The sequence below is a fragment of the Rhincodon typus genome, chromosome 20, assembly GCF_021869965.1.
Source record: "Rhincodon typus isolate 14 chromosome 20, sRhiTyp1.1, whole genome shotgun sequence".
Taxonomy (NCBI): Eukaryota; Metazoa; Chordata; class Chondrichthyes; order Orectolobiformes; family Rhincodontidae; genus Rhincodon; species Rhincodon typus.
In genome coordinates this window covers 30,421,383-30,448,368 of record NC_063351.1, presented here as the reverse complement: position 1 = coordinate 30,448,368, position 26,986 = coordinate 30,421,383, and the positions used below count along the sequence as shown (strand labels likewise).

Genomic DNA, 26,986 nt, shown 5'->3' with positions numbered 1-26,986 from the left:
TCCGCTTGGTTTCCCCGATGTAGAGGAGGCCACAACGGGTACAGCGGATGCAGTATACCACATTGGCAGATGTGCAGGTGAACATCTGCTTGATGTGGAAAGTCTTCTTGGGGCCTGGGATGGGGGTGAGGGAGGAGGTATGGGGGCAGGTGTAGCACTTCCTGCAGTTGCAGGGAAAAGTGCCGGGTGTGGTGGGGCTGGAGGGGAGTGCGGAGCGGACAAGGGAGTCACGGAGAGAGTGGTCCCTCCAGAAAGCAGATAAGGGTGGGGAGGGAAAGATGTCTTTGGTGGTGGGGTCGGATTGCAGATGGCGGAAGTGTCGGAGGATGATGCGTTGGATCCGGAGGTTGGTGGGGTGGTACGTGAGGACGAGGGGAATTCTTTTTTGGTTCTTATTGCATGGACAGGGTGTGAGGGATGAGTTGCGGGAGATGTGGGAGACCCGGTTGAGGGCGTTCTTGACCACTGAGGGGGGGAAGTTACGGTCCTTGAAAAACGAGGACAACTGAGATGTACGGAAGTGGAATGCCTCATCCTGGGAGCAGATGCAGCAGAGGCGAAGGAATTGGGAATAGGGGATAGCATTTTTGCAGGAAGGTGGGTGGGAGGAGGAGTATTCTAGGTAGCTGTGGGAGTCGGTGGGCTTGAAATGAATATCGGTTTCTAGGTGGTTGCCCGATATGGAGACAGAGAGGTCCAGGAAGGGGAGAGCGGTATTAGAGATGGTCCAGGTAAACTTAAGGTTGGGGTGGAAGGTGTTGGTGGAAGGTGTTGGTGAAGTGGATGAACTGTTCGAGCTCCTCGTGGGAGCACGAGGCGGCGCCGATACAGTCATCAATGTAACGGAGGAAGAGGTGGGGTTTAGGGCCGGTGTAGGTACGGAAGAGGGATTGTTCCACGTAACCTACAAAGAGGCAGGCGTAGCTTGGGCCCATGCGGGTACCCATGGCTACCCCCTTTGTCTGTAGGAAGTGGGAGGAATTGAAAGAGAAGTTGTTGAGTGTGAGGACGAGTTCGGCTAAGCGGATGAGGGTGTCAGTGGAGGGGGACTGGTCGGGCCTGCGGGACAGGAAGAAGCGGAGGGCCTTAAGGCCATCTGCATGGGGAATGCAGGTGTAGAGGGACTGGACGTCCATGGTAAAGATGAGGTGTTGGGGACCGGGGAATTGGAAGTTCTGGAGGAGGTGGAGGGCGTGGGTGGTGTCACGGACATAGGTAGGGAGTTCCTGGACCAAGGGGGAGAAAATGGAGTCGAGATAGTTGGAGATCAGTTCGGTGGGGCAGGAGCAGGCGGAGACAATGGGTCGACCAGGGCATTCAGGTTTGTGGATTTTGGGAAGGAGATAGAAGCGGGCAGTGCGAGGTTGGGGAACGATGAGGTTGGAGGCCGTGGGTGGGAGGTCACCTGAGGTGATGAGGTTGTGGATGGTTTGGGAGATGATGGTTTGGTGCTCAGGGGTGGGGTCATGATCAAGGGGGCGGTAGGAGGTGGTGTCGGAGAGTTGGCGCCTGGCCTCGGCGATGTAGACGTCCCTTGTCCGCGGGTTTTATGGTGAGGTTGGGATTGGAGCAGAGGGCTGCACGTTCTGCGGGGGAGAGGTTGGAGTGGGTGAGGGGGTGGAGAGGTTGAGGCGATTGATGTCTCGACGGCAGTTGGAGATGAAGAGGGCGAGGGAGGGTAGGAGGCCTTGGGGTGGTGTCCAGGAAGAGGGGGTGTGTTGGAAGCGGGAGGGTTAGGTTCACGGTTAAGGAAGTAAGCGTGGAGGCGGAGGAAAAACTGCTCTATGTCCAAGCGTGAGCGGTATTCGTTGATCTGTGGCTGGAGGGGGACAAAGGTGAGCCCTTTACCGAGGCCTGACCGTTCGTCCTCAGCAAGGGGGAGGTCTGGGGGAATGGTGAAGACTCGGCAGGGCTGGAGCTGCTGGCTGTGGAGGCTGTGGGTGGAGCGACGTCGGCATCGGACGGAGTTGCGTCAGTGTCGGTGATGGGCGGAGCGGCGCGGCGAGCGGGGTAGGCGGCGGCAGTAGCGGCGACGGTAGTCGTGACTTCAGTGTCGGTGGTGTTGGTCTCGGAAATGGAGGCGGTGGCAACGGCAGCGATGGTGTTCGCTGTCCCGGAAGCGGGGAACCCGGCGGTGGCGGATGTGACGTCATCTGTGGGTTCTCCGATAGTGGCCTCACGGTGTGAATCAGATTGCTTTTAATGACAATTGGCAGTGATTACATGGTTTCTTTAATTAGGCCACTCTTTTTAATTAAGATTTTTATTGAGTTCCAGCTTTATCATCTGCTTCAGTGGGATTTCAACCCATATCCTCAGAACATTAGCCTAGGGTCCAACGTTATTGGTGCGTTGTCATTATCACTGTGCCACCAACTCTCTATTATAGCTGAATGTACTGTCACCAGTTGGTCTTGATGAATGTCAGTTCGACGTGAACCCAATCCTTTGGGAAAGGTCTCTTTGCTCTTTCAAGCCCCGATGCACTAATGAGCAGCATGCAAGACCTTTGATCAAGCAAGTCTCCTTCACAGCTCACATTGTTACGTTACAAAAAGGTTCCTTTCAAACCTCAAGCAGTTTGCAGCAACAACTGACATTGATAATAGCACCTGTAACACAGGAAGTTGCTGCAAGGCATTTCATAGAACTGTAGTCAATGGAACCTGACACTGAGCCACATAATATCTACGGGCAAACGAGCAAAACATGTGCCGAAGAGTCAGGTTTTAAAAAGACACTTGATGGATAGGGACAGAGCGCTTTAGGAGGTCTAGGGCTCTAGGGTCTATGCAACTAAAGACGTGGCCACCAATGGTGAATGTACTAAGATCAGGAATCATAATGCCATACTCAGACAAGCAAACAAATTTCAGGAGTACAAGATTGGAGGAGTCAACAGAAACAAGGAGAGACAAGGTCACCAAAGGATTTGTAAACAAGGACGTAAATATTAAAATCAAGGCAGCGCTCAAGTGGCTGCCAATGGAGATCAGAGGATGGGGGGGATGGGGGGATGGGGGGGGGGGGGGGGTGGAGCTGGGGGGGGAGAAGGGAAATGGAACTTGGTGAGAGTTCAAACAAAGCTAGAATTTGGGATGACCTAAAATTTATGAAGGTAGAAAATGGAAGGTTGGACAAGAGTCCATGTCAAGCATCAAGGATAGAAGTAACCATGGTCTGGAGCACAGATGGCAGCAGCGGGGGTGGCACAGAAAGCAGGAGCAAGGGCAGGAGCCGGGTACTGACAAGGATGTAATTGGGCGAGATGCAAACAGACAACCTTGGTGACCCTCTCATGAAAAAGGTGGTCAGGAACTCACAGAGCACAAACAAAATCAAACCACCTTCTCATTCAATTCTGGCTGTCAGACAAGTGGAGGCGGGGGGGGAAGGTTTCAGTGAAGTTAATGTGAAAAGCTTCCCCAGCAGAACAACCGACAACAGGATCGCAGTACCACGTCAAGAGGTCAACTGCTCAAGTCTGAGATATGGAGAAATGTCTTCACTCAAAAGCTGCCAAAACTCATGGCCCAGTTTCTACTATAATTTTGCTGCTGTTAAAGTCCGAGATGAGAGGACTACCTGGAAGTATAAATCATTTATAGTGATATACTAGTTACAGAGGCTATCATGAGCTAACCGTACATGTAAAAGGACATAATAAAAGGCCATTTGAGCTTGCCCTGCCATTCAATAAGAATAAGGCTGGTGTAATGATAACATCAAGTCCAATCTCCTACCTGTCTCTCAAGATGACAGATTTCCATTGCTGCAAGGTGGGATGCTAAAATCAGCTGCAACACAGACATCTCTGCAGGTTTGCCCCTCAATGGGCAATTCTTCAGAGTTTGCCAAGCGATGGCTTACAATGGAGGTGAACAGAGACTATGTAAAGGGAATTATTTGAATTTTGCTGATGAAGAGATTCATCAGGATCAATGAATTGCTGGTCCATAAAATGCACTTTTGTTTGGGCAGGGATCGCCTCAAATTGCTGCATGGCTTAATGTTTGAAGCTTACATCAAATTATTACATTAAATAGTTAATTGTTCCCTTTTTGGTGCATCTTTTGGTCTTGCAAAGATGGTAATGTCCGCTGTAGCATTCCACAACCATTTCTACATTTTGCTGTAAGAAGGGAATGATTGAAAATAAAGATGAACACAAAACTGGTGAAGACATTTGAGATCAGAAACAAGACACTGGATTCTCTTTCCTGAATGCTGCACTAGCGACTACATGGCCATTTCCTACCTGCTGTTCCATGACCACTCGAGCAATTGCAGCTTGAACCACGTTTGTCCGATCCAAACAATCCATACAGTTCACTCTGAAGATTCCTTCCTGTTTGCAAATCTCTCCTGCCTGGTCAACCCTGCAAGTAACCAAACCAACAGTTTGCCTTTCCTGCGATTGCTCCTAGACCAAAGTTATGTAAATTTAACATCCGTAAAAACAAGGAACAGAACTATCCTTACTTTAAGTAGTAAGATGGTAGCATTTGCAGGGAATCGACCTTCTGCCAAGTTTTCTGTACCACCTAATAGTAAGGTAACATTCTTTCCAACAATGGGGAATGCCAACATTTCCTGTTTCCACAGGGTCAAGTGAAGAAAGCTGCTGCTGGCACCAAAACTACAGCTTACAAAATAATTTTGTAACGGGGAAAAACCTGTGTGGAAGAGCAGCTTCACAGCTGAAACACTCAAGTGATGCTGTTGTCCCCAAAAATGCACTTGAAGGATAAGCATCCTACGGTGAATAATAGTTTGCACATTTTCACAACATGCAGTTCAAGGCAGTCCGAGTGTTAAGTGAATCGTAAAACTGGACGCTCGTCTGATCTCTACTCAATAGGAAATTACAGACGCAAAACCTATAGCAAAGTCAAGATATCTGCCCACAGATCAGCATTGCTGTCATCCTGCAGTTGTGACATACCATTCCAATTTAGTCAGAGTGGCCCATTCTCATTTACATCACTGCAACAAGATATCATATCACATGGAAGCAGAATTCTGCACTCAATGCCTGTCCTTGTGATTATAAACGTCATTGTAAGAAGTCTGAATGGTCAAATATGCTGATAAATGGGTGAATAGATCCTCCAATATTTGGGATCAAGAACGATGTAATCCTCAAAACACACTAGCTCAAGTGACTTCTGTAGTTTTACATTTAATCAGAGCTTCTGCATTCCTAGCTCCATTTTTGTTTAAAATATAAATGAGCTTCATACACTCAAACACAATAGCCAAATCCATGTTGCACTGTAACAATGTCCTTTCCACATTAGCAGTTAGTGTGCTGCACTATTTATATTCAACACATTAGGCTGAAGAAATTGAACACTTGCACTGAACACCCAATAGCAAGCAAGCAAGCAAGCCTGGGCACTCCCAGACCGTGTGCATGATAGAATAGTTCTTCATTGAAATAAATACTTCAATGCTAATCTTAACAAGACCCTTCGTCGCTATAATGTTATTTTCTCCATTTCCCATTCCAACCTCTCTAGAATCGAACTCGGAATTCAGGCACTGTTTGTGTAATTAAATGTAGACTGACCAAAAAGCCGGCTTGTGACTGTCTAAACTCAATTTACAAGGGACATGATAGATGGAGCGTAAAACTCCTTTTCCAAGCAATCGGAGTTTAATTGAACCCAGGGATTACAAATCAGACAGACATTCTTTACAAATTTATTTGCCGCTTCCTGAAATGTTTTGCCTTCGATTTCCCTCGAGTCTCTTACAATGCTCACCACTTCCACACCAAGGGGAGAGGCAGCATAACCTCTCAGCGCACTGGTAACTGTTTCTGATTTCAAGCAACCATAGTTCTTTTGGTTTTTATCAATTTGCTGTCATAGCCTGCAAAGGGAACACAACACACCCTCCACAACTGGTCTGAGCAGATGGATTTAGGTGGATAAAAGTGACACTTGGAACCATCACAATGCTGATTCCTATCTTTGACCCGTCAACCCTACATAAACATCTGACGACACACATTCAGTTACTGTTCAACTACAGAGGATGCTGCTAAAAAACAAAGAAATTTCAATTAACTATGATTAACATAGGGACTTCCACAAGTCCTGGGCAGATCAGATAACTTTTATATCATTACAGACTTTCTGTAAAGTGCTGAGAATTGTTGTCCTTCAACACAGCAGTAAAAAGTGAACAATTACACTTTGTAAGTCTGAACAGCTTCACTGCTATAGCGATAAAGAAGAAATTAAGCTCACAATATTGTGGAACTTTGACAACCTAACAAGTAATCTTTGGTTCTGTGAACTTGTCATTGCACCAAAAAATATTTAGTACACTACACCAAGTGACAAAAGGAAGTAAATGGAGATACTAACCAGCCCCACTTCATGTCTGTGATGATATCAGAGATAGCATCGGTCAAAGTCTGCACGTTTTCAAACTTCATTCCTCGACTTGAAAGTAAGCAAACAACCACTTCAGTTTTTAAATATTTCAATCAAACCATTTGTAAATATGAACATATATGATTCAACTGATTGCTGAAAATGGCATTTTTGACAGCTGAGAAAACCAATGTGGTTAATCAGAAGACTACTGAAAGGTACACTTATCACACTACCAGCTGTCTCTTTACCCTCTGGCTGCCTGTCATTTTCTCTGAGTTCAACCTGCACCTATCTGTTCCCTCCCCTCTGCTTGCCCCATTAAAGGTTAGCAACAAACCCCCAGATTGGCTAAATAGAAGTAACAAGGATGTGAAGTAATCCCAAATCAAAAATTCAGTTCCAATGAGGTAAAAGGAACAATGAAGTGAGATAACAGTGTGGCACTGGAGGAACACAGCAGGCCAGGCAGCAGAGGAGCAGGAAAGCTGACGTTTTGGGTCAAGACCCTTCTTCAGAAATGGGGGAGGGGGAAGGGGGCTCTGGAATAGAGAAGTGGGGCGGGGGGGGGGGGGGTTGGGGGGGGGGAAGGTAGGTGGGACGGTGATAGGTGAGTGCAGGTAGGTAGTGGTGGGGATTGGTCAGTGAGGTGGAAGGAGCGGATAGATGGGAGAGAAGACGGACAGGTCAAGGAGGCGGGGATAGGAGGACCTGGGGAAGGTAGGTGGGATGGCGATAGGCCAATTCCCACCACTGCCTACCTGCACTCACCTGTCACCATTTGCAACATGCAAATTATTGAACATTCTCAACTAGTGATGCTTGCAAACGTCAGAAGTGTCCAACAGAAACTTCTTTGCTCAGTTGTCAGGATTCGGAGTATGCTGCCTGGGAGAGTGGTGGAGGCAAATTCCATAGGAGACTTCAAAAGACAGCTGGGTATATATTTGAAAGTGATCAACTTAGAGGGCTACAGAAAGGGACTAGCTAGTTCGCTCTTTCAGGTGCCAATACAGACAATGGATCAAATGGCCTCCTTCTGTACTGTAAAATTCTACGATTACATATGATTCAGTGATTGAACAGGCTCAGATTAAATATAGTCAGGATTGTTTACGCTTACTTGAATCTATATTCTCGAGTAGGGATTCATCTTTTACAAATTGAAGAATGGATAAACATCTCTCAGAAAAACCTGTGAGGAACCGCTGTCTGGTATGCTCGTGGCAATGTCCTGATCAATTGGTAGATGTGCGTGGTTTGGTTTTTGTTGGGGCAGTACTTAATATGTAAATTAGAGTACATTTGCCAACCAATTAGCACCCTTTACTCATGTAGTTTGAATTCTTCCCTGGGATATCTGGTATTCTTGGGATTCTGTCCTGATGGGTGCAAGATAAAAAGGCTTAACAGCATGCCCCCTTTTCCAGCAATACTCCAAATAATGAATACAAAATAATGCAACCAGGGTGGGAGCACTCAAAATTCAGAGATAAAGAAAGGTGAACAGTTAAATACAAACTATCGCAGAAGTTGGGAGATGTGTAAATTCAAGAACAAGCCTGTTTGAGATGGTCAACATACACAAACAGCTGTAACTATTTTTCAATACACTTTGGGGCCAGTTCATTGAAACAACCAGCCTCTCTGGCCTTGCAGAAATGACAGAACATGCTTAAAGAGTCAACTGTAGATTTTTTTCCCTGGGTCACGACTTTTTAGCATAGCTGTCCTGAATAGACAAGCTAAAACCAAAACAGTGCTATGAAAACAGAAGGTCAAGTTTGATGTTAAATGCAGAATAGATTACACTTCTAGTCTGCACTGTATTTTCTCATCACTATAAAATGCAGTGCTCTGCCACATGAGCATGACTGATAAATGTAGTCCAGCTCCTGGCAAATCTAGTTCTTCATTTTGTGGTCACTTAAGAGGCACAGGTTTACAAATTTCTTAAACACCAGCGCCAAATATTTCACATTATATCAGCAGTCACTGTAACTCTCTCCACCCACCACAAACAGTTGCCATATATTACAAATATTGAGACTAAATCCTGGGTGACTGCTAATCAAAAATTAATTTCAAAATGCAAATAGAAATGTAAGACAAATAGGATGACTCTCAATGTCATCCAGAACAGTTTATTCTTCCTGGATATTTACTTATTCTGATGTTGAGATGGAAAATGGTCTGTAATGTTTAAGGATCTCACAGATACACAAATCACTTTTCCTATTATAAATAACTGCCGAAGGGTACGTGACACTTATTTCCATCTCCACCACTCCCAAACTGGATTTTAGGGCTCTGCAGCAACATGCACAATCAAGGAGTAAATCAGGCAACCATGTGGCGTATGAGACATTAGGAAGAAAGCTCTCATTTTTGTCTCTCGTGCTCATCCATTTTTGTTCTGATAAATGGAAAGTTTCTTTTAAAAAGCAGAAATAAAATTTGTTGTTTTCACATTATACCGAGAGACAACGTTCCCTAAATAGTAGGGATATCAATTCAAAGAAAGCCAAAGTATTTCAGAGCACAGAGAAGCCAAGAGACTGGATATTACGACAGGAAAAGAGAAATAGCTAGTATCTCAACCACTTAGGCAAGAGGAGAGATTTGAAATCATCTAAGTCAGATTTACTTTCGTGGGACGAAGGGAGGGGGAAAAAAAAAAACTGACATGAGCGAGAGACTCCAATCACACCACGCAGCGTAACAAGAAGTGAACTGCTCGAACACCGGCCTTGTCATGAGTTGCATTTGAATCAACATTAGAACACCAGAACGTATCCGTGTAAAGGCTTTCAATTATCATCCTTGCTTCTTACCAATGCTCATGGAAGTCAAAAGTCACGTAGGTAAGGCTTGGGTTATTGTACAACAAAACTTGTCGAAGAAAGGCATCTCCAATTATTTTCTCTCTTCCAGTCTGATCTACAAGGCTGACAATAACCTACCAAGATGAAGCAGAAACAGGAATTGAATGCAATACAATATTCACAAAATTATTTAAAGCTCATTTCCACAAAGACCAAATCGCATGCAAGTCTGCACAAAGATCAGCAGGGCCTGATGGGGCAAAAAGCTCTCTCTAAGTCTCCTCCTCCTCCAGTAAGTTACTAAAATCACCCTGTGGTAGTCTGGAATCAACTGCCAGAACATCTCTTTGGGAGTCTGTCTCCAAGTTTGTTTCATAATCGCTCCCATGGAACGCCTTGGAACATGACACAAGCCTAAAGCCTGTTCAGAAAGGCTGAGAGACTGCGCGCTGCTTACAGCATACAAACATAACAGGAGCATGACAAAATTAAAACAATCGGAATAAGACTAACCATCCAAGACTTCTCTGGATAAAATAGTTCCCACATGATAACCTGCAATGGTAATTTACTTTGATGATCCTAACATTTGTCTGTCAAATACAGAACATTAAAGCACAGGCCCTTCAGCCCACTATGTCTATGCTGACAACGATGCAATTTTAAACTAATCCCACCTACTTGTACATAGTCCATATCCCTCTATTCCCTGCCTGCTCATCTGATACTGGATAGAGGATTTGTCCTTCTATAATTCAGTGGCTTTAAGTCAAGACAACATTAAATGCAGGTGCTATAGAAGCAATGGAATATTTCGTAAACAAATCAGAGCAAAGTAAGACCATAAACTGGCATGTTAGGAATAATAAACAAATATTATGATCAGCTGAAGTTAGGTGAAACATGGGGCCATTAACAAAAAGGGTGACAAACACAAAATGTCGATTAAATAGTACACGTGCGCATGCACTACCCAGGCTACTAATAACCTACATCTGTGGTTAATTGTGAAATAGAGGCAAAGACAAACAGTCGAGCAACTAATTCTAATCAAACTGTGAACATGGCTGATGCAGGTGACCGTAAAGAAAAAAATCTGACTTGTATAGTCCATGGACTGCATACATTTGTTAATGAACATGTATATGGAAGACTTGTCAGTGCTTCAACATGTTTGACTTTTAAATACCTGAGCACAAGTTTCTCTCAGCAACTTTGGATGTAACAAATACTTAATCTAATATCATCAATATGTCACTCAGAACAGGCAGGATACTTGCTTGCTTCCCTGACAGGAAAATGACAGTTTGGAGTGGGAGAGTGAATGTTATTTGCACATGACTCTAAAGACACTGAAAATCAAAAATTGGGAAATATCTGCAGTTATGTTGCAATAATTGTTGTAGGATCCTAAAACAAGTGCTTAGGGGTGCTTTGTAGAGATACTGTTGTTTAAAGTGCGTCTAAAAATAAAATCATGAATATTAAAAAGTGTTTTGCACAAAAACTGGGACATGACAGAGTTATTAACTGAATACTTTGTATCTGTCGTTACTAAGACGCAGCTGCTCAGATCATGGAGGAGTTGTTCAGACACCCTGAAAAGAGTAAAATTAGATGTTGCTATTGGATAGACAGTACTTGAATTTGATAAGAACATAAATTAGGATGAGATTTCCCTACTTCTAAACTCTAAATACTCTCACAACAAAGGACAAAACATCATTTGCCACCTTAAAACACCAGATGGAGATGTACCAAGAATACAGAGGAAGGCAAGAGAGTGAAAATTATGGAAGATGGCCATAACATTTTTTCTGGACTCCATGCAGGCCAGAGGACTGGAGAATTGCACATTACACTCGTTTGTTAAAAAAAGGCGCAAAGAGTGACCAGCAACTACAGGTCAGTCAGTTGAATACACATACTAAAACACAAGAGGTGAAAGCAACAAACCGCACGCAGCCAAAACACTGAGCAGCTTATTAAATCAGAGTAGTTCAGTACACGACTGGAAAACGGACTAAAAATCTAGGAGCTCCATCAAAAAGCAACCAGCTCACCTGCTTTTTATAAATTTTCAGCTGCTCTTCAAAGTGTGCGGCAAACGTACTGGTCGTCTCCTCCTCAGCTGCACAAATCAAACCATTTCACGTTACAAACAAAAACATTCACCAAGAGCATTCAAAAAGTGAAAGGCACCAGCTCGCCCAAAACAGCACAGTGGCTCAGTGGTTAGCACTGCTGCCTCAGCACCAGGGACCCGGGTTCGATCCCACCCTCGGGTGACTGTGTGGAGTTTGCACATTCTACCCGTGTCTGCGTGGGTTTCCTCCGGGTGCTCCAGTTTCCTCCCACAGTCCAAAGATGTGCGGGTTAGGTGGATTGGCCATGCTAAATTGCCCGTAGTGTTCAGGGATGTGTAGATTAGGTAGGTTATAGAGGGATGGGTCTGGGTGGGATGCTCTGAGGGTTGGTGTGGACTTGTTGGGCCGAAGAGCCTGTTTCCACGAACAAGAATGGGAATCCAGCAAGATTTGCAAGAAATCAACTTCTGCACCGACATTACCAACTAAACATCGAATCTTGGGCAGAAACATATCTTTGGAAGGATAGCCCCAAGCTTCTATCCCATGGCTGTGCTGGATCAGGTGCCAATTAGAAAGAACTATTTCAATTACCTGCTCATTACTCTGGTAGCCAATAGTCAGCATGGACACAGGTTTCATCCTGAGCAGCAGTTATTCCTCAGGCAATGAGCCTACAATACCTGTGTTTTTGATGGGGTTGGGTAGGGAAAAGCAGCAGCACGGGTAAAATTCTTGGGATAGATTACCTGACCCCTCAGTTTCCAAAACGGGCTCGGACCTTAAGAGGAGGCGATGAACACCAGTTTACTGCTGAGTTACAGAGTGACTTTGGTAAAGAAAGCAGTAAAATGGCTCCAAAGACACATTATTTACACAGGCGCACATGTATGTGTGTAATGTCAATGCAAAGCAGACAATTTTTTTTGAGCATCCCCAATTTGAACAGGTTTAAAACAGGACTTCAATTAATCAGCATTCTAATAGCTATGACAACAAAGTGAGTGGAGCGAAACACAATTTGCAAATAGACAAGTGTTACATTCTCAGTTGCAATCTCCTCTCACCAAAGTTTGTGTATCCAAGCTGGAAGTAAACGAGATTTTAATATTAATATGGAGAGTTCTGTCACTGCTCAGTTAGGAGTTGCTCCGTTGGACATTTCAGCAGCTGACAGCTCCGTCTGTCCTGACTCTATACACGTCCCAACAGCTGCTCGAACCACACGGGCAAACAATGGGAACAGCAAAGGAGGCAGTGGCCTGTCATATAGCAGCAGCTTTCTAGAGGACTAGCCTTCTGTTACTGCTCCCCTATGTCCTGTACCACAATTTGTTCAGAACATAAAAACTGTTTAATGTTTTCTTTGAGGTAGCTCAAACCAAATTCTGCAAGAGGTTTTCATGCCTCATTGGGCCACCCATCTCAGCCTTAAAATAAATTGGCTAATATTTATTAGCCCTTGAGACTTGACTTTTTGTTACAGAACTGCACAGTACAGGATGAAACTACAGGATCTCTCAATGCATTAACTCCAGCTGTGCTTTGATGGCTAAAGATTTGAAGGATAACTACCTCATCTCATTTACATGTGCTGGGCTTTTCACTCCATTGCCAATATTTGACTCTGGAGTCTCAAAGATGACAGGTATTCCATGAGAAGTGAGCAATACCAAAGCCATATGGCGCTAATGATGTCAAACCAGCTGCTGTAGTACTGCCAAATTCAAAAGAATACTTCCTCCAGGGTATTTGGCTAACCAGCTAGACATACTAAATGAAATAGCTTGGCTGAAGTAAGACATCAGCAAAACAAGTGGAAGGATTGAAGAAATATTCACAAACTCTGCAGTTGTTTAAGAAAGATTGCTTTGGAGAAAGGCTCAGGGAGGGCAGGGGAACAGTGATATCAGTGCACACTGAAAGGTCAAAGTCATCCAGCTAGCTGAGGAAACAAACATGGACAGTGGATGGAGGCATGTGAGGTATATTAGGTTCAGAGCAGTTTCCAATAGTTACCTTTCATGTGCTGTCTTTAATCAGTGCAACATGATTTGAAGAACAAACAGCATATGATAATTGTCTCAACAGAAACCAGACAGGAGTTAAGGGCTGTACTTTGAGAGGTTAGGTGACAATATTGGTTCAGAATACCAAAGAAAGCTATAGAAAGAGATGGACAAAATAGACCTAAAAGCCAGCAGTGTCAATTAACGGTGATACACATCAGATAAACAAAAAAGAATAATTATATTCTGGATGGAAGTATGTCATAGAATATTCAAGGTCGCAGGTTACTTAAGATGCCAACAAAACACCAATGGAATTCTACACGGAGGTTAAAAATATAAAAAGCAAAGTAATAACAAGCTCATATAAAAACTTAAGCAATATGTCAGTTCAGAGTACAAAGTGCAAAACTGTCAACCACACTAAAGAAAGGGCTGAGCTTTTAGAAAAGAAACAATAAAATTTTGCTCAGATGCTTCCTGGTATAAGTAAATATAAACGCAAAAGACTTGGAAAATTGGGTTTTTCTTCATTAGAGATCAGATTCTGAGGAGATTTGATAGGATGATGCAGAGTAAATGATGGTCGGCTGTTTAATTGTCCAGGAGCTGATAAAATCAGGGTCATAAGTACAAGATGGAAAGCAAAAGAGATTTAGAACCAAAGGGAAAGACTTAATATATACCAGATCACGAAGAAGTGCGAGTGACATTCAGGTTTAATTACTGAGGCAAAAACCGTTTTCAAGGTTAGATGCTCCATTTCTCAATCAGGGACAACCTTGCGTCTGTCAGAAAATTCCACTTAAGAAGCAGAGCACCCGACTTTCCAATGCAGTGACAGACATGCTGGCATTTGGATTAAAACAAATGCACATCCCTAGGTCAATGTAAAAAAATACCACTTGGCTCTACAATGGAGAATAAGGGACTTATGTCCGGAGCACTGGTCAAAGTTAACCACTCAATCAGGATCACTGAACAAACAGATTGCACATATGTTTTTTCGCATTAAGGGGATATGGACACCACTGACTAGGCCAGTATTTAATGCTAATCCCAAACTGCCTTCGAGAAGCAGATGGTGAGCTGCCTTCTGGTGGTGCAGCAGTGCTGCTAGGAACACAGTTCCATGGTTTTGACCCATGACACTAAAGAAACAGCGATATATTTCCAAGTCAGGATGGTGAGTGGCTTGGAGGGGAACTTGCATGGGGTGGTGTTCCCATGTATCTGCTGCCCTTGCCCTTGAAGGTAGAAGTGGTTGTGAACTTGCAAGCTGCTGTCTAACGCACCATGAACTTCTGCTACAACTTGTAGATGGTATGCACTGCTGCTACTAAGTGCAGTGACGAGATGCTGGTGGATGTGATGTCAAGCAACCTGGTTGTTCTGTCCCAGCTGGTATGAAACTTCTTGAATGTTGTTGGAGCTGCACTCATCCAGACAAGTGGGGATTACTCCATTATACTCCTGACCTGTACCTTGTTAATGATGGATAGTCTTTGGGCAGTCTGGTGAAGAGTTATCTACAACAGGATTCCTAGTCATTAACCTGCTCTTGTAGCCACTGTATTTATGTGGCTAATGCAGTCGAGTTGCTGCTAAGTGGTAGCCAAGATGCTGAGCAAGCAGGGGTAGGTGGGTGCAGTAGGGGAATTCAGTTACAGAAATATGTCAATGGTCAGATTATCTCTTATTGATGGTCATTGCCTGGCACATGTGGGGCATGAATGTTACTTGCCACTTGTCAGCCCAAGCTTGAATATTGTCAAGGTCTTACTGCATTTGAAAATGGACTGCTTCAGGAACTGAAGTCACGAATGGTGCTGAACATTGTTCGTCGAGGATCGCACATTCCCACTTCTGAGCCAATGATGGAGGGAAGGTTATTGATAAGCAGCTAAAGATGCGAGGACACTACTGAGTAACTTAAAGAAAAGAACAAAGAACAAAACAGAAGTACAATATAGAAACAGGCCCTTTCAGTGCTCCAAGCCTGTGCCAATCATGCCATATCTAAAAAATAAACTTTCTGCCTTTATTTGGTCTGTATTCCTCCATTCCCTCCCTATTCATGTAACCATCCAAATGCCTCTTAAATGTCGCCAACGTGCCTGCTTCCACCATTTTTTCTGCCAGTGTGTTCCAAGGCCCTGCCATACTCTGCGTGAAAAACTTTTCTCGCACATTTCCCTTAAACTTTTGCCCTCTCACCTTGAACCTGTGCCCCCTTGTAATTGAAACTTCAACCTTGGGAAAAAGCCTCTGACTATCCACCCTATCTATGCCGCTCAATTTTATAGACCTCTATCAGGTCTCCTCTCAGCCGGCATATTTCCAGTGAAAGCAATCTGCACGTTTTTAACCTTTCCTCATATCTAATTCCCTCGAGACGAGGCAACAAGCTGGTGAAACTTCTCTGCACTCTCTCCAAAACTTCCATGTCCTTCCACGACAAAAACTACACCCAACACCAAGGGTTTTATATCACTGCAACGTGATTTGCCAACTCTTGTACTCCATGCCCCGGCTGTTGAAGGCAAGCATGCTGTGTCTTCTTAATCAGCTTGGCCACCTGTGTTGCCACTTTTAGGGAACTGTCAACCTGCACGCCCAGATCTGTATGTTAATGTTCCTAAGGGTTCTGCCATTTACGGTATAGTTCACACCTAAATTCAATCCTCTAAAATACATCATCTCACATTTGTCTGGATTAAACTCCATCTGCCACTTCTGTGCCCAAGTCACCTATTTATCGAGATCTTGTTGTATCCTTTCACAATCGCCAGCACTAATCAGCAACTCCACCAATCTGTGTCATCTGCAAACGTAGTTCACTTCTGGATTTCAGCTTTTTGTCTATGTTTGAACCAAAGCTGGAATGAGGTCAAGAGCCAATGGCGACTCAATAACACTTGACTCCTTCCACCAATTGAGTGATGATCCAGAGTATACCGATGGGGTGATAATTGGTTGGATTTGCCCTGTTTTTGTATACATGACATACTTGGGCAATTTTCCAACATTGCCAGTAAATGCCAGTGTTGTAGTTGTACTGAAACTGCTTGGATAAGGGCACATGAAGTTATGAAGCACAAGTCTTCAGTGCTATTGCCTAAATGTCAACAGGGCCTAAACACTTGATACATCTCTATGTTGTTGGTTTCAAAGCTTGACAACTCCTGCGTTTGTCAATTACAGAACCAGTAACTCCAATCTAGCAGCCTCAGGACCAAATCCATGTCGGATTCCTAACACTGTCAAATTCCAGGTCAGGGGTTGAGGGCTGTGAGCCATTCAGCTGAAGCTGGATGTGGGCCAAGTCAAGGGTGACATGGAGCATGGGATAGAGCAGAGCAGAGTGCAAAGTCAACAAACAGTCCACAGTATGCCACTGCATACTGTTTGCCAAATTATCCAGCCAAGTTACTGATTTGAGAGTTTTACTGGATGAAGAATAGAACATTGAGACAACTCCAGTTTTTGGACAGATGGAGTTGTGACATTCTACCTGCACACAAAGACAAGCTTTCCCACCACCTACCCCCCACCTCCCCCACTACTTCTACCAAACCAACTGAGATGGGGGGTAATGTGTTTGACAGAATGTGGGAAGGGTTTTTGTACATGATTGGAATGACTTGCTTATATAAAAGGGTTACAGTGGTACAGAATGGTGGAAATGAATGACCTGCTCCAAGTTGCCCTGTCAATACATTACGGCACCTTCTTCAGTGACAGCCAGTTGGAAGACGCAAGTTCAGAGATCAAAATTATCTTTCCATTTCCTTTTGTGTTGTCAAGTATTAATTACAAAGCATTAAAATCATTCACACCAGATAAATTCATCAAACACTAGTCTGGTGAACCTAAGGCAGCTGGTGATGTCTTTTATTCCGAACGACCAATTAGCTGAATAAAGGATTGGGTAGCCAACAAGCCCAACACAGACTATGAAACACACAAAATAATTAAAACTGAAAGCCAATAAAAGGTGACAGGCAAGTTTGGCGTTACATCCATTGCAATCATTCGCTTCATGTCATATGGGGCTTATGCTACTCATTCTGTGATCCAGTTCATAAAATAAACAGGTTCCTTTACTGCTCCATGACACAGTTCCATTCTTCATCGCTTTAAGTGTAAAGATACTCTTTCATCACTTACGTTTGTCCAACCGTGGCCGAGGATTGTATCGATACCCAATCTGACTCCAAAATACTGGTACTGATCCCCGGGTAAGGACAAATGAGAGCGTGTGGCTGTGGACGTGGATTAACTGCTCTGTCTCCACATAATTTGCCACGTTCCCATTTTCATCCACACCACGCCGTTTATAACGCATCCCTGCAGAAATTCAAAAGAAGATTGGTGAAAAGAATTAGCTAAGCTTTCTACATAACCCACAAGTAGCTCAACTTTACAACGCCACTGCTGCAATGGCATAGACAAAACCAAAGAACAAATCAATAAAGAAGCTTCCAACAATTGCAATGCAACCATTTTATACTGTCATAAAAGAAATCAGCATCTATCCTGCAGGACGTTGTCAGAAACTAAAATGAAGCGATTCCAAGATTTCTGACGTGCATAGTATTGCACACTTACACCAAAGGAATCTTAGCGTTTTTAATGATTTGGCATCACAATCCTTCAATGAGATTATTCTTTTATAGAAAGAATGGTTGTCTTACATCAGAGTTCTATCAACAATCTTTTTGAACCAATGCGCCTATTTCAAAATCACACTTCAACTGTCTTTGCAGGTCTCCAATAGTTGGTGTTAAAAGAAAAACTTCCAAGAACAAATGCTCAATGTCATCACAATATAAATTTGCAGCAACAAACTCAAAACATTAAAGAATTAGTGAAGCAAGCCCTTGGAAGCCAAGCTCCCAGCAGTAGCCTGGGCTAACATACAACTGTGTTGCTGCTGCTTCCTACTCATGCCTGGATCGAGAAAAATTCCACTTTAATTCCCACTTCCAGCCTTTTCTCACCTTCATTTGGTTCAGATCCAGTTAAAACAATCAATCATACTTTGAAAAGAACATACTGATCATACTAGAGATCCATTTTCAAGTATGCGAGACAAGTCAGACCAGTAGATTTCATTTACAAATTTTATATTTTTCTTTTAAATTTATTCTGGATTTGTTGACCCTTCCCTTCCTCAACATGTCACTCCATTCTGGGGGCACGTGGTCATTTAATATCTATTACAAACCCAGCAACTCCAACAACTACCTTGGCACTTCCTCACACACTGCTTGCTGCAAGGACCCCATTCTGTTCTCCCAGTTTGTCCACCTGTCACACGTTCCAACAATACTACTTTACACCAATGGTGCTTTTGACAAGTCTAGGCATTCGATAGTCTTCTTCACTCTGCTTTATGTTCACCAACTTCAAAATGTGAACTCGATCATTCCATTTTGTTTCTCAGAGATACCCCTGGTGCCTCGTTTCCCTCGTTCTGCTTTCAGCAGAGCTAACCTATATTCTGCTGTTGACACTTGCGTAGTAGATTGGTCCCTTCTCTGCAACCGTTACCACTGCCTTTGTCCTTTGTAGACACACACCTCTGATTGCGCATCTCCTTTCTGTCAAGTATAAGGCCACGGCTTTTCCATCTTTACAGATTTGAAGATTGGATCTTATTGGATTCGAAATGTTAACTGCACTTCTCTCTCCATCAATGCTCCCTGACCTGCTGGGTTTTTCCAACGCTGCTGTTGACTCAGGATAATTTTTGGGCTTTATACTCCAATTGTGAAGAGTGATAAGTTAAAGCTTGTTTGATTCACAGATAGTATCAAGTGAGCCAGTTTACCTGCTCAGGCCTTTGGAGTGAGAACAATGCCATGAGCTAGTGACTCAGCCGCAAAAGTTCCACTAAACCAGGATGATACTTCCCAAAAAAAAAAAAAAAAAAGAAACTGGGTGTTTGGATGAGGAATCCATCAAGCAATTCAATGAGCATGAGCGATCTGAATGATTGCCCACTCTAACAGATTTGCTGCCACCATCCTTTTTCCTGATCGGGATCCACAGAGCAGACGGGCCTTGTGGGTAGAGAAAACTCACTAATGGGAAGTGACTTTTGCAGTTGACTACATGACAGCAACCAAATACAAGTGACACCGTTGGGATAGTTATTGTGGCAGGACAAGATGACGACAACCCAGGGATTACTCTCTCAAGGTTCAAGGCTTCAAAGTGATTGAGACAAGTTGAGGGAGTGAGGGAGTGAGGGAGATGCAGTACAAAATGGTTAAATATGAAGTCATACACTTCAGTATGAAAAACAAAGGCCCAGCATTATTTAAAATGATGTGTTGATAAGTGTGGATGTACAGTGAGATCTGGCCGTCCTTGTACTGCAGCCAGTGACAGGAGACAAGCAGGCACAGCAAGCATATAGGAAGGCAAATGATATACTGGCTGTTACTGGAAGAGAATTGATTTCAGAAGTAGGGATGTCTTACTGCAATTACAAAGGGCCTTGGGTAATGCATATAGTTTTGGCCTTCCTATCGAAGAAAGAATACACCTGCCGTAGAAGGTGTTCACAGGACTGATCCTGGGAATGATGAGAGACCGTTTCAAGTAGGTCTGATTTCACTTGAGTTTAGAAGCACGAGACAGGATTCGATTGAAATTCTAACAGGCTGGACTGACTGGAAGGAGGATGCTTTCTCTGGTTGGTGAGTTTAGAACTTGGAGACAAAGTCTCAGGTCATGGGGTAGACCATTTAGGACGGAGATGAGGAAAACTTTCTTCACTCAAAAAGGTAGGGAATCTGTGGAATTCTGCACCGTAGAACGCTGTGGAGGCCAAAATCACTGAAAATGTACATGAAAGAGGTCAGCAAATTTTGTGTTAAAGGCATCAACAGGTATGAGGGAGAAGTGGTAGTATGGCATTGAGATGGAGGATCAGGCTTGAGCATGCCCTCAAAAACACTAGTCTATGTTCATAATCCTCCTTTTAGAGGTGTTAGCTTCAATTTACATTCCAAAGATACACCCTAAATTCATCACAACCAGCTCGCTGATTAAACTAAGGACTGAAGGGAGTATATTGGTATAATTTGTTTCAAACACAGTTTAAGGCTTTCATTTTGTTCAATGTGTGCATGGATCAGTGGGTAAGTTGCAGAGTTAGAACTAATAGGAAAGTCCGACTATTGGCCAATTTGCACGTAACTCAAACCATCACCAAATGGCAAAGGGATTCTGTGTCCCACAAACAATGCTTTGCATAAACAACCACACTTTAGACAAAGAGGCATTCACTCAAGCTGCATCACCACTTATTCCTGAAGCAATAGTGGAAGCTACATTTAAAAAGGTTATTAAACGTTAATTAAGGGAAAGTCTATTAATGCCAGACAGCTTTAAAGTGCCCAATAGTAAAACTAGGAGTCTACACAAGCTTCTATTGAGTTTCACTAACAGTTTAGACCGTTAAAGATCGAGATGGCAGAGTGCGAGGACAATAACGGTAATAAGGAGCTCGGGCTCTTACACTCACTCAGTCGGGTTTACTGTCGTTACCGGTACATACTTTAAAATGGGCTATGTTTTCCTTAATGACAGTGACAGCACTTTCTTGTGAAGCAGTTGGGGACATACCCAGCTAAATCACAGCAAGAGTTCTTAGTCTGCACCATCCTTTAATGGCATGTGGCCGTAATTGGCAGAGGCAGCATTTATTCCCCTAGATACTGGTGAGGAGCTGCCTTCTTGAACTGCAGAGGTCATTCGAGTTGAGGTGTCCCCACACTGGTACCCAACTCTCAATGGAAGGATTGAACAAGAGATAACAGATCCGAGTTTACTCAACACTTTTCATAATCAGACATTGTAAAGCACTTGACAGTCAATGAAGACTATATGTTGGCACTACTGTGGTGTTGGGAATGCAGTTAATTAGTCTCAGCAAACTTCCACAAACAGTGGTGATGTCATCACGACCACAGAAACCACTTCTTGCAATGTTAATTAAGGGATAAATACCAGACAGGTAACTAGAGATCATTCCCCTGCCCCTCTCAAAATAGGGCCATGAAACGTTTTAAACCTACCAAAGCAAAAAAGTATCTGATCTGTAGCACAGCCTGTTTCGACGCGGTGCAGTATGCCCTTGGTCCCACCCCAGAGAGTTAAGGTGCGAAAGCCCAGCACAGGCCTTCCAGCAGCAACTTAAATCTGCACCTTCCAATGGTTTCCGCTCCTCCACAAATAAACAAACAGTATGAAGCAAATAACCAACGTGGAGTGCGCACATTAATTATTTTTTGAAATTCAGTCACCATGTAAAAAGGTTGTCAGAATCTGCTGATGTACCATATCAATTACTAAACTGAACTATTCCCAGCACGGAAACAGAGATAGAATTGTCTTCTTACAAAAGAATGCTCAATAATGAGTCACAAGGTGGTGCAAAATCACCAAACCAAAATGCTGAAATCTGGAATAAAAACAAACAGTCTGGAAATATCCACACTAGATTGCATCCGTGGAGAAAGAATCAGTCAACCTTGTAGGCTGAGGATCAGCACACTGGTGCAATATCACAGAGGTCCAGTGTTACATTTCTCTCTCCACAAATACACCTGACCTGCTATCTATAAATTTACTTGAAATAAAAACCAGAGATTTACAGCTCCAAAAAGGAGTTTTCTTGGGTTATTACGCCAGTGTTATTTATTTGTACAATAATCAAGGGCAAGTTCGACTGTCCCGTTCACTTCCCTAAACCGAATCCTTTTATCCATTTTCAGCAGTTTTTTTTTCTTTAAAAAATTTCTTCACTGAATGTTGATATTTCTGGCAAGGCCAGAGTTTATTGTCCATCTCTAAGTGCCCAGGAGGAGTCAGTAGTGAGCTGCCTCCCTGAACTGTTGCAATCTTTGAGGTGTAGGTACAATGAAGAGTAAGGAACAGCAATATAGTTCCAAGTCAGGATGGTGTGTGGCTTGGAGGGAACCTACAGGCAGTGGGGTTTCCATGCGTCTGCTGCCAGATTGTAGAGATCACAGTTTTGGAAAGTGCTGTCAGAGGACTCTTGGTGGGTTACTGCTGTTATCTTGTACATGGCACACACTGCTGCTACTGCGCGTCAGTGGTGAAGGGAGTAAATACTGGGGAGGTTGTGCAAAGGGCTGTTTTGTCCTGGATAATGGGAAGCTTCAAGTGCTGTTGGAGCCACACTCACCCCAGCAAGTGGATGTTTGGCATGTTTGGATTTTATATATCCAGCATAAACACAGACCTCTCTGACATGAGCACTGACAGATCCAACAGCTTAAACTCTTCCACAGTCAAAAAAGCTTCAACATAATTGCCAAAACTAAAACTCCCTATTGCATAACTGTATATAACAAAAAGTATCCCAGGTCCTCTGTTCCATGAGGAGGCTAGTTGCCTTAAAAAGTGTGCCATAGGGAAAATGTGAGGAACTAGTATTCAATAAATTATAGCAGGACTTTTGTATAACTTCAAGGTAATCCAGCAGAGTCGACCTGGTTTTTTGAAAAAGGTATCATCTTTGACCAATCTAAGTCAGCTCTGAGGAAGTAATATGCACTGTGGATAAAAGGGATGAATACACTGCACTTAAATTTTCAGAAGGGATTTCTAACGTGGCACATTAAAGGTTATTGCAGAAAATAAAATCTTATGGCTTAACAGGTAAGCATCTCGGCATAGATACAAGACTGACTGGTTAAGAGAAAACAGATTGGACATTAATAAATCTTCTGCAAGTTGGCAAGATGTCACAAGGATCAAAACCAAGACCTCAACTGTTTATAATTTATATAAATTACTTAAGCGAAGGGTCCAAGATATTGCTGCCCAATTTGCTGGCAACACCAAGATAGCAAGATAGTTGTGAAGAGGACAAGAGCTTACAAAAGGCTATGGATGGTTTACACGGAAGCATAGAAGATAGGAACAGGAGATGGCTATTCGGCCCTTCGAGCCTGCTCCATCATTCATCACGATCAGGGCTGATCGTCCAACTCAATAGCCTAATCCTGCTTTCTCCCCATAACCTTTGATCCCATTCACCCCAAGTGCTATATCCAGCCACTTCTTGAATACATTCAATATATTGGCAACAATTACTTCCTGTGGTATTGAATTCCACAGGCTCACCACTCCTTATCTCCATCCGAAATGGTCTATCCCGAATCCTCATACTGTGACCCCTAGTTCTAGACACACCCACCATCAGGAACATCCTCTCTGCATCTACCCTGTCTAATCCGGTTAGAATTTTAAGTCCAAGATCCACCCCCACCTCATTCGTCTCAGGTCCATCAAAAACAATCCCATCCCAGTCAATACCTCCTTGTACATCAGGCCCACCATCCCCGGAATCAGCCTGGTAAACTTTCGCTGCATTCCCTTGAGAACCAGGGCATCCCTCCTCAGAAAAGGAGACGAAAGCTGCACATAATATTCCAGGTGTGGTCTCACCAAGTCCCTGTACAACTGCAACAACACATCCCTGCCCCTGTACTCAAAACCTCTTGCAATGAAGGCCAACATACCATCTGCCTTCTTTACCGCCTGCTGCACCTGCATGCTTACCTTCAGCGCCTGGTGCACAAGGACACCCAGGTCCCACTGCACACTCCCCTCTCCCAATTTACAGCCATTCAAGTAGTAATCTGCCTTCTGGTTTTTGATTCCAAAGTGAATAACCTCATTTATCCAAACTATACTGAATCTGCCATTGATTTGCCCACTCACCCAACCTGTGGAGATCATGCTGAAGGATCTTTGCATCCTTGTCACAGTTCATCCTCCCACCCAACTTGGCATCATCTGCAAACTTGGAGATGTTACATTTTGTTCCCTCGTCCAAATCACTAATGTATATTGTGAATAGCTGCAGTCCCAGCACCAATCCCTGTGGCATCCCACTAATTACTGCCTGCCAATTTGTAAAGGACCCATTAATTCCTACTCTGTTTCCTCTCTGCCAACCAGTTTCCTATCCATCTCAATACACTTCCCCCAATCCCATGCGCTTTAATCTTGCACATTAATGTCTAATGCAGGACTTTGTCAAATGCTTTCTGAAAGCCCAGAGAAACTACATTTGACAAGCAGGAGACAGTCATTCTACGAGTTATATCTTCACAGAATTCCAACAGATTTATCAAGCACAATTTCCCACGAGGGGGTAAATATCTGGAAAATGGAGTATAATATGAAACATTCCACTTTGGTGGAAAAGTCAAAACGTTTATCTAAATGGTGAGAAATTGCAGAACTCTGAAATGCAGAGGGATTTGCATGTCAGAGATGATTCACAAACAATTAGTATACAGGAATAGCAAGTAATTGGAAAGGGTTACAGAATGTTATCTTTTCATGCAAGGGAAACAGAATACAGAAGTAGGTAGTTATGATTTAGTTATACAGGCATTGGTGATGCTATATCTGGACAGCCGTGACTAGAAGTGGTCTCTTTATTTAAAGAAGGATGCAGTGGAATGAGAAGCATTGGAAGTAATTTAAATAAGGATTACTGGGCTAATCTCTGAAACGGGCAGGTTGTCTTACATGGAAAAATCAGACAGGCTAGGCTTGTATCTGCTCGAGTTTAGAAGAGTAGAGGCAAATTGATGCTAATGTGAAATCATGACTTGTCTTGCCACACTAGATATGCAGAGGAAGTTTCCTCTTAGGGGTGAATCTAGGACTAGGATTCACTGTTTAAAGTCAGGGGTGACCCATTTTAAACAGTGGCAAGGTGACATTTTGCTCCGAAGGGTGTGTAACTTCGGAACTCTTCCTGGTCAAAAGCAGAATCCTTGAATATTTTTAAGTCCGACATGAATAGGTTCTCAGGAAGCGAAGGGGTAAAAGCTCAACAGGAGCAGTCAGGAATGTGGATTGAAGATTACCATCAGATGATCTATACTCTTGTTAAATGTAGAGCAGGAATGAGGAGCTGAATGGCCCAGTCGTGATCCTTGTTCTTGTTATCAGAAATACGAGCAGCTTTCTTAACAAGCAAGTTGGGAAAAGATAGCAAAAAACTCTTGCATCCCCAACAAGACCTTGGAAAATAAGAGCAATTCTCCAACGAGAGACCACTGCAAGAGTTGTTCAATCGTGCACTTGATTAACAGCTACCTGAATTAACCCCCACAAATATTTCCGACCAATGTTAGCTTAGCTCTGTTTCAATTCAGGTCAAACCATTTTTGAGACCATTGTCTTATGAAGAGTTAGCTAAACTAGGTAGTTACCATGATGGGAAAATGAAAAGCAGTTCAGCCCCAACTGCACAATGTGCTGTGTGTATGACATACTGTTATCCTGACATCCTCCAGAGCGGAACACCCAGAAACCTTAAACAAAATCAGGAGGGGCAAGGATAGATAAAGGGTGGATTTTTGATCTAGACACTAGCTGAAGTTAACACAAAGGAAAAGGAGCATGGGGACACCTGCAAACCGTTGACTGAATGCCTTGAACCAAAAAGATGACAGGAAAAGGAGTAATGGAAATTCAAAACAGCCCTCAAATGACTATCACCAACACAATGTGCAGCAATGAGTTCAACCCCTTCCACCATCTCCACACAAAAGCAGCAGTATATACCAAACGAACAGTGACACGCGAAAAATCACACTAAACCTCCTACAGCACAACCTTGTAAATCCATGATCCTATCACCTAGAATGACAACAGCAACAGCTGCATAGGAACACCATGACTACCTGCAAGTACTCCTCCAAACCAACACCAGCCTGACGTGGGACTTTATCATTGCTCCTTCTGTGTCACTGGGTCAAAATTCTGGGACTCCATTTGGAAAAGCACTGCAGGTGTACCTACAGCTAAAACCTAATGAAAATGCAAACTTTCTCTGCACAGAAAAAGAGTCTAAGTAAACAGTTGGCTTTCATATACTATTTGAATATATTCAGATATCCCAGGACAGTTCACAGGACCATTTCCAGGTGAACTTTGACACAGATTTATAGAAGCCAGCAATCATCGCAAGATCTTTACCAACAGGAGAATACGAGGAACAAGTTATAGGTCTGTTCTGAGAAAACCTAAGTGAGAAAACAGTGATCATTCTGCCGTAAAACAGCTTAGAAAAAGCAACAAAAATGGAAGAACTTTTCAGAAGGGAGATGAATAAGCTTGGCCTTTTATGGGAATTCAACATTCTTCCTTTGGGAAATCACAAAGTTAAAATATGCTGTGGTCAAACCAGGCTGGGTGAAAGAATACTGATTGATTACAATGAAATTTTACATGTTCTGGATATTAAAAAGCAGCAAAAAACTGTATGTAGCACCTGAGTGCCTCATTTGCTTTGTTGATGCACATGAAAAAGTGTTAAACCTTTCAAGAAAATCTCAGAAGCTAAAGAATCGAGGAGAACAAGGACAGATTGAACAGCAATGGGTCTCTAAAGGCTTCCACCAAAAGAAACAGAAGGGAACAATAGATGGTTATCAATGGAGACCTTGAGCATCTATCTGCCCCTCACTGTGGTCTGAACATAACCATGTTTCAGTACCTGCTCTGTGTCGACTCCTCCGCGAAATAATTGCCACCAAAAACCTCGGGTGGATGTCATCCACACATTGCTCCTGTGATGGACTTTCTGGGCTGCTTTTCTCATCATC

At 43.2% G+C, this 26,986-nt stretch overlaps 1 protein-coding gene across 1 annotated transcript in view; it reads right to left on the bottom strand.

The window, feature by feature from the left end:
• LOC109912024 (phosphatidylinositide phosphatase SAC2) overlaps nt 1–26,980 on the bottom strand; it is a 55,007-nt gene extending 28,027 nt beyond the window's left edge. Inside the window, exons 1-5 of the mRNA XM_048609026.1 lie at nt 26,878–26,980; nt 17,478–17,657; nt 11,275–11,342; nt 9,221–9,345; nt 4,259–4,379 (exon numbers count right to left, since the gene is read on the bottom strand). Coding sequence (XP_048464983.1) covers nt 4,259–4,379; nt 9,221–9,345; nt 11,275–11,342; nt 17,478–17,655 — 492 coding nt within the window. The 5' untranslated portion in view covers nt 17,656–17,657; nt 26,878–26,980. The remainder of the gene's footprint in view (nt 1–4,258; nt 4,380–9,220; nt 9,346–11,274; nt 11,343–17,477; nt 17,658–26,877) is intronic.
• Nucleotides 26,981–26,986: the final 6 nt, after the last annotated feature.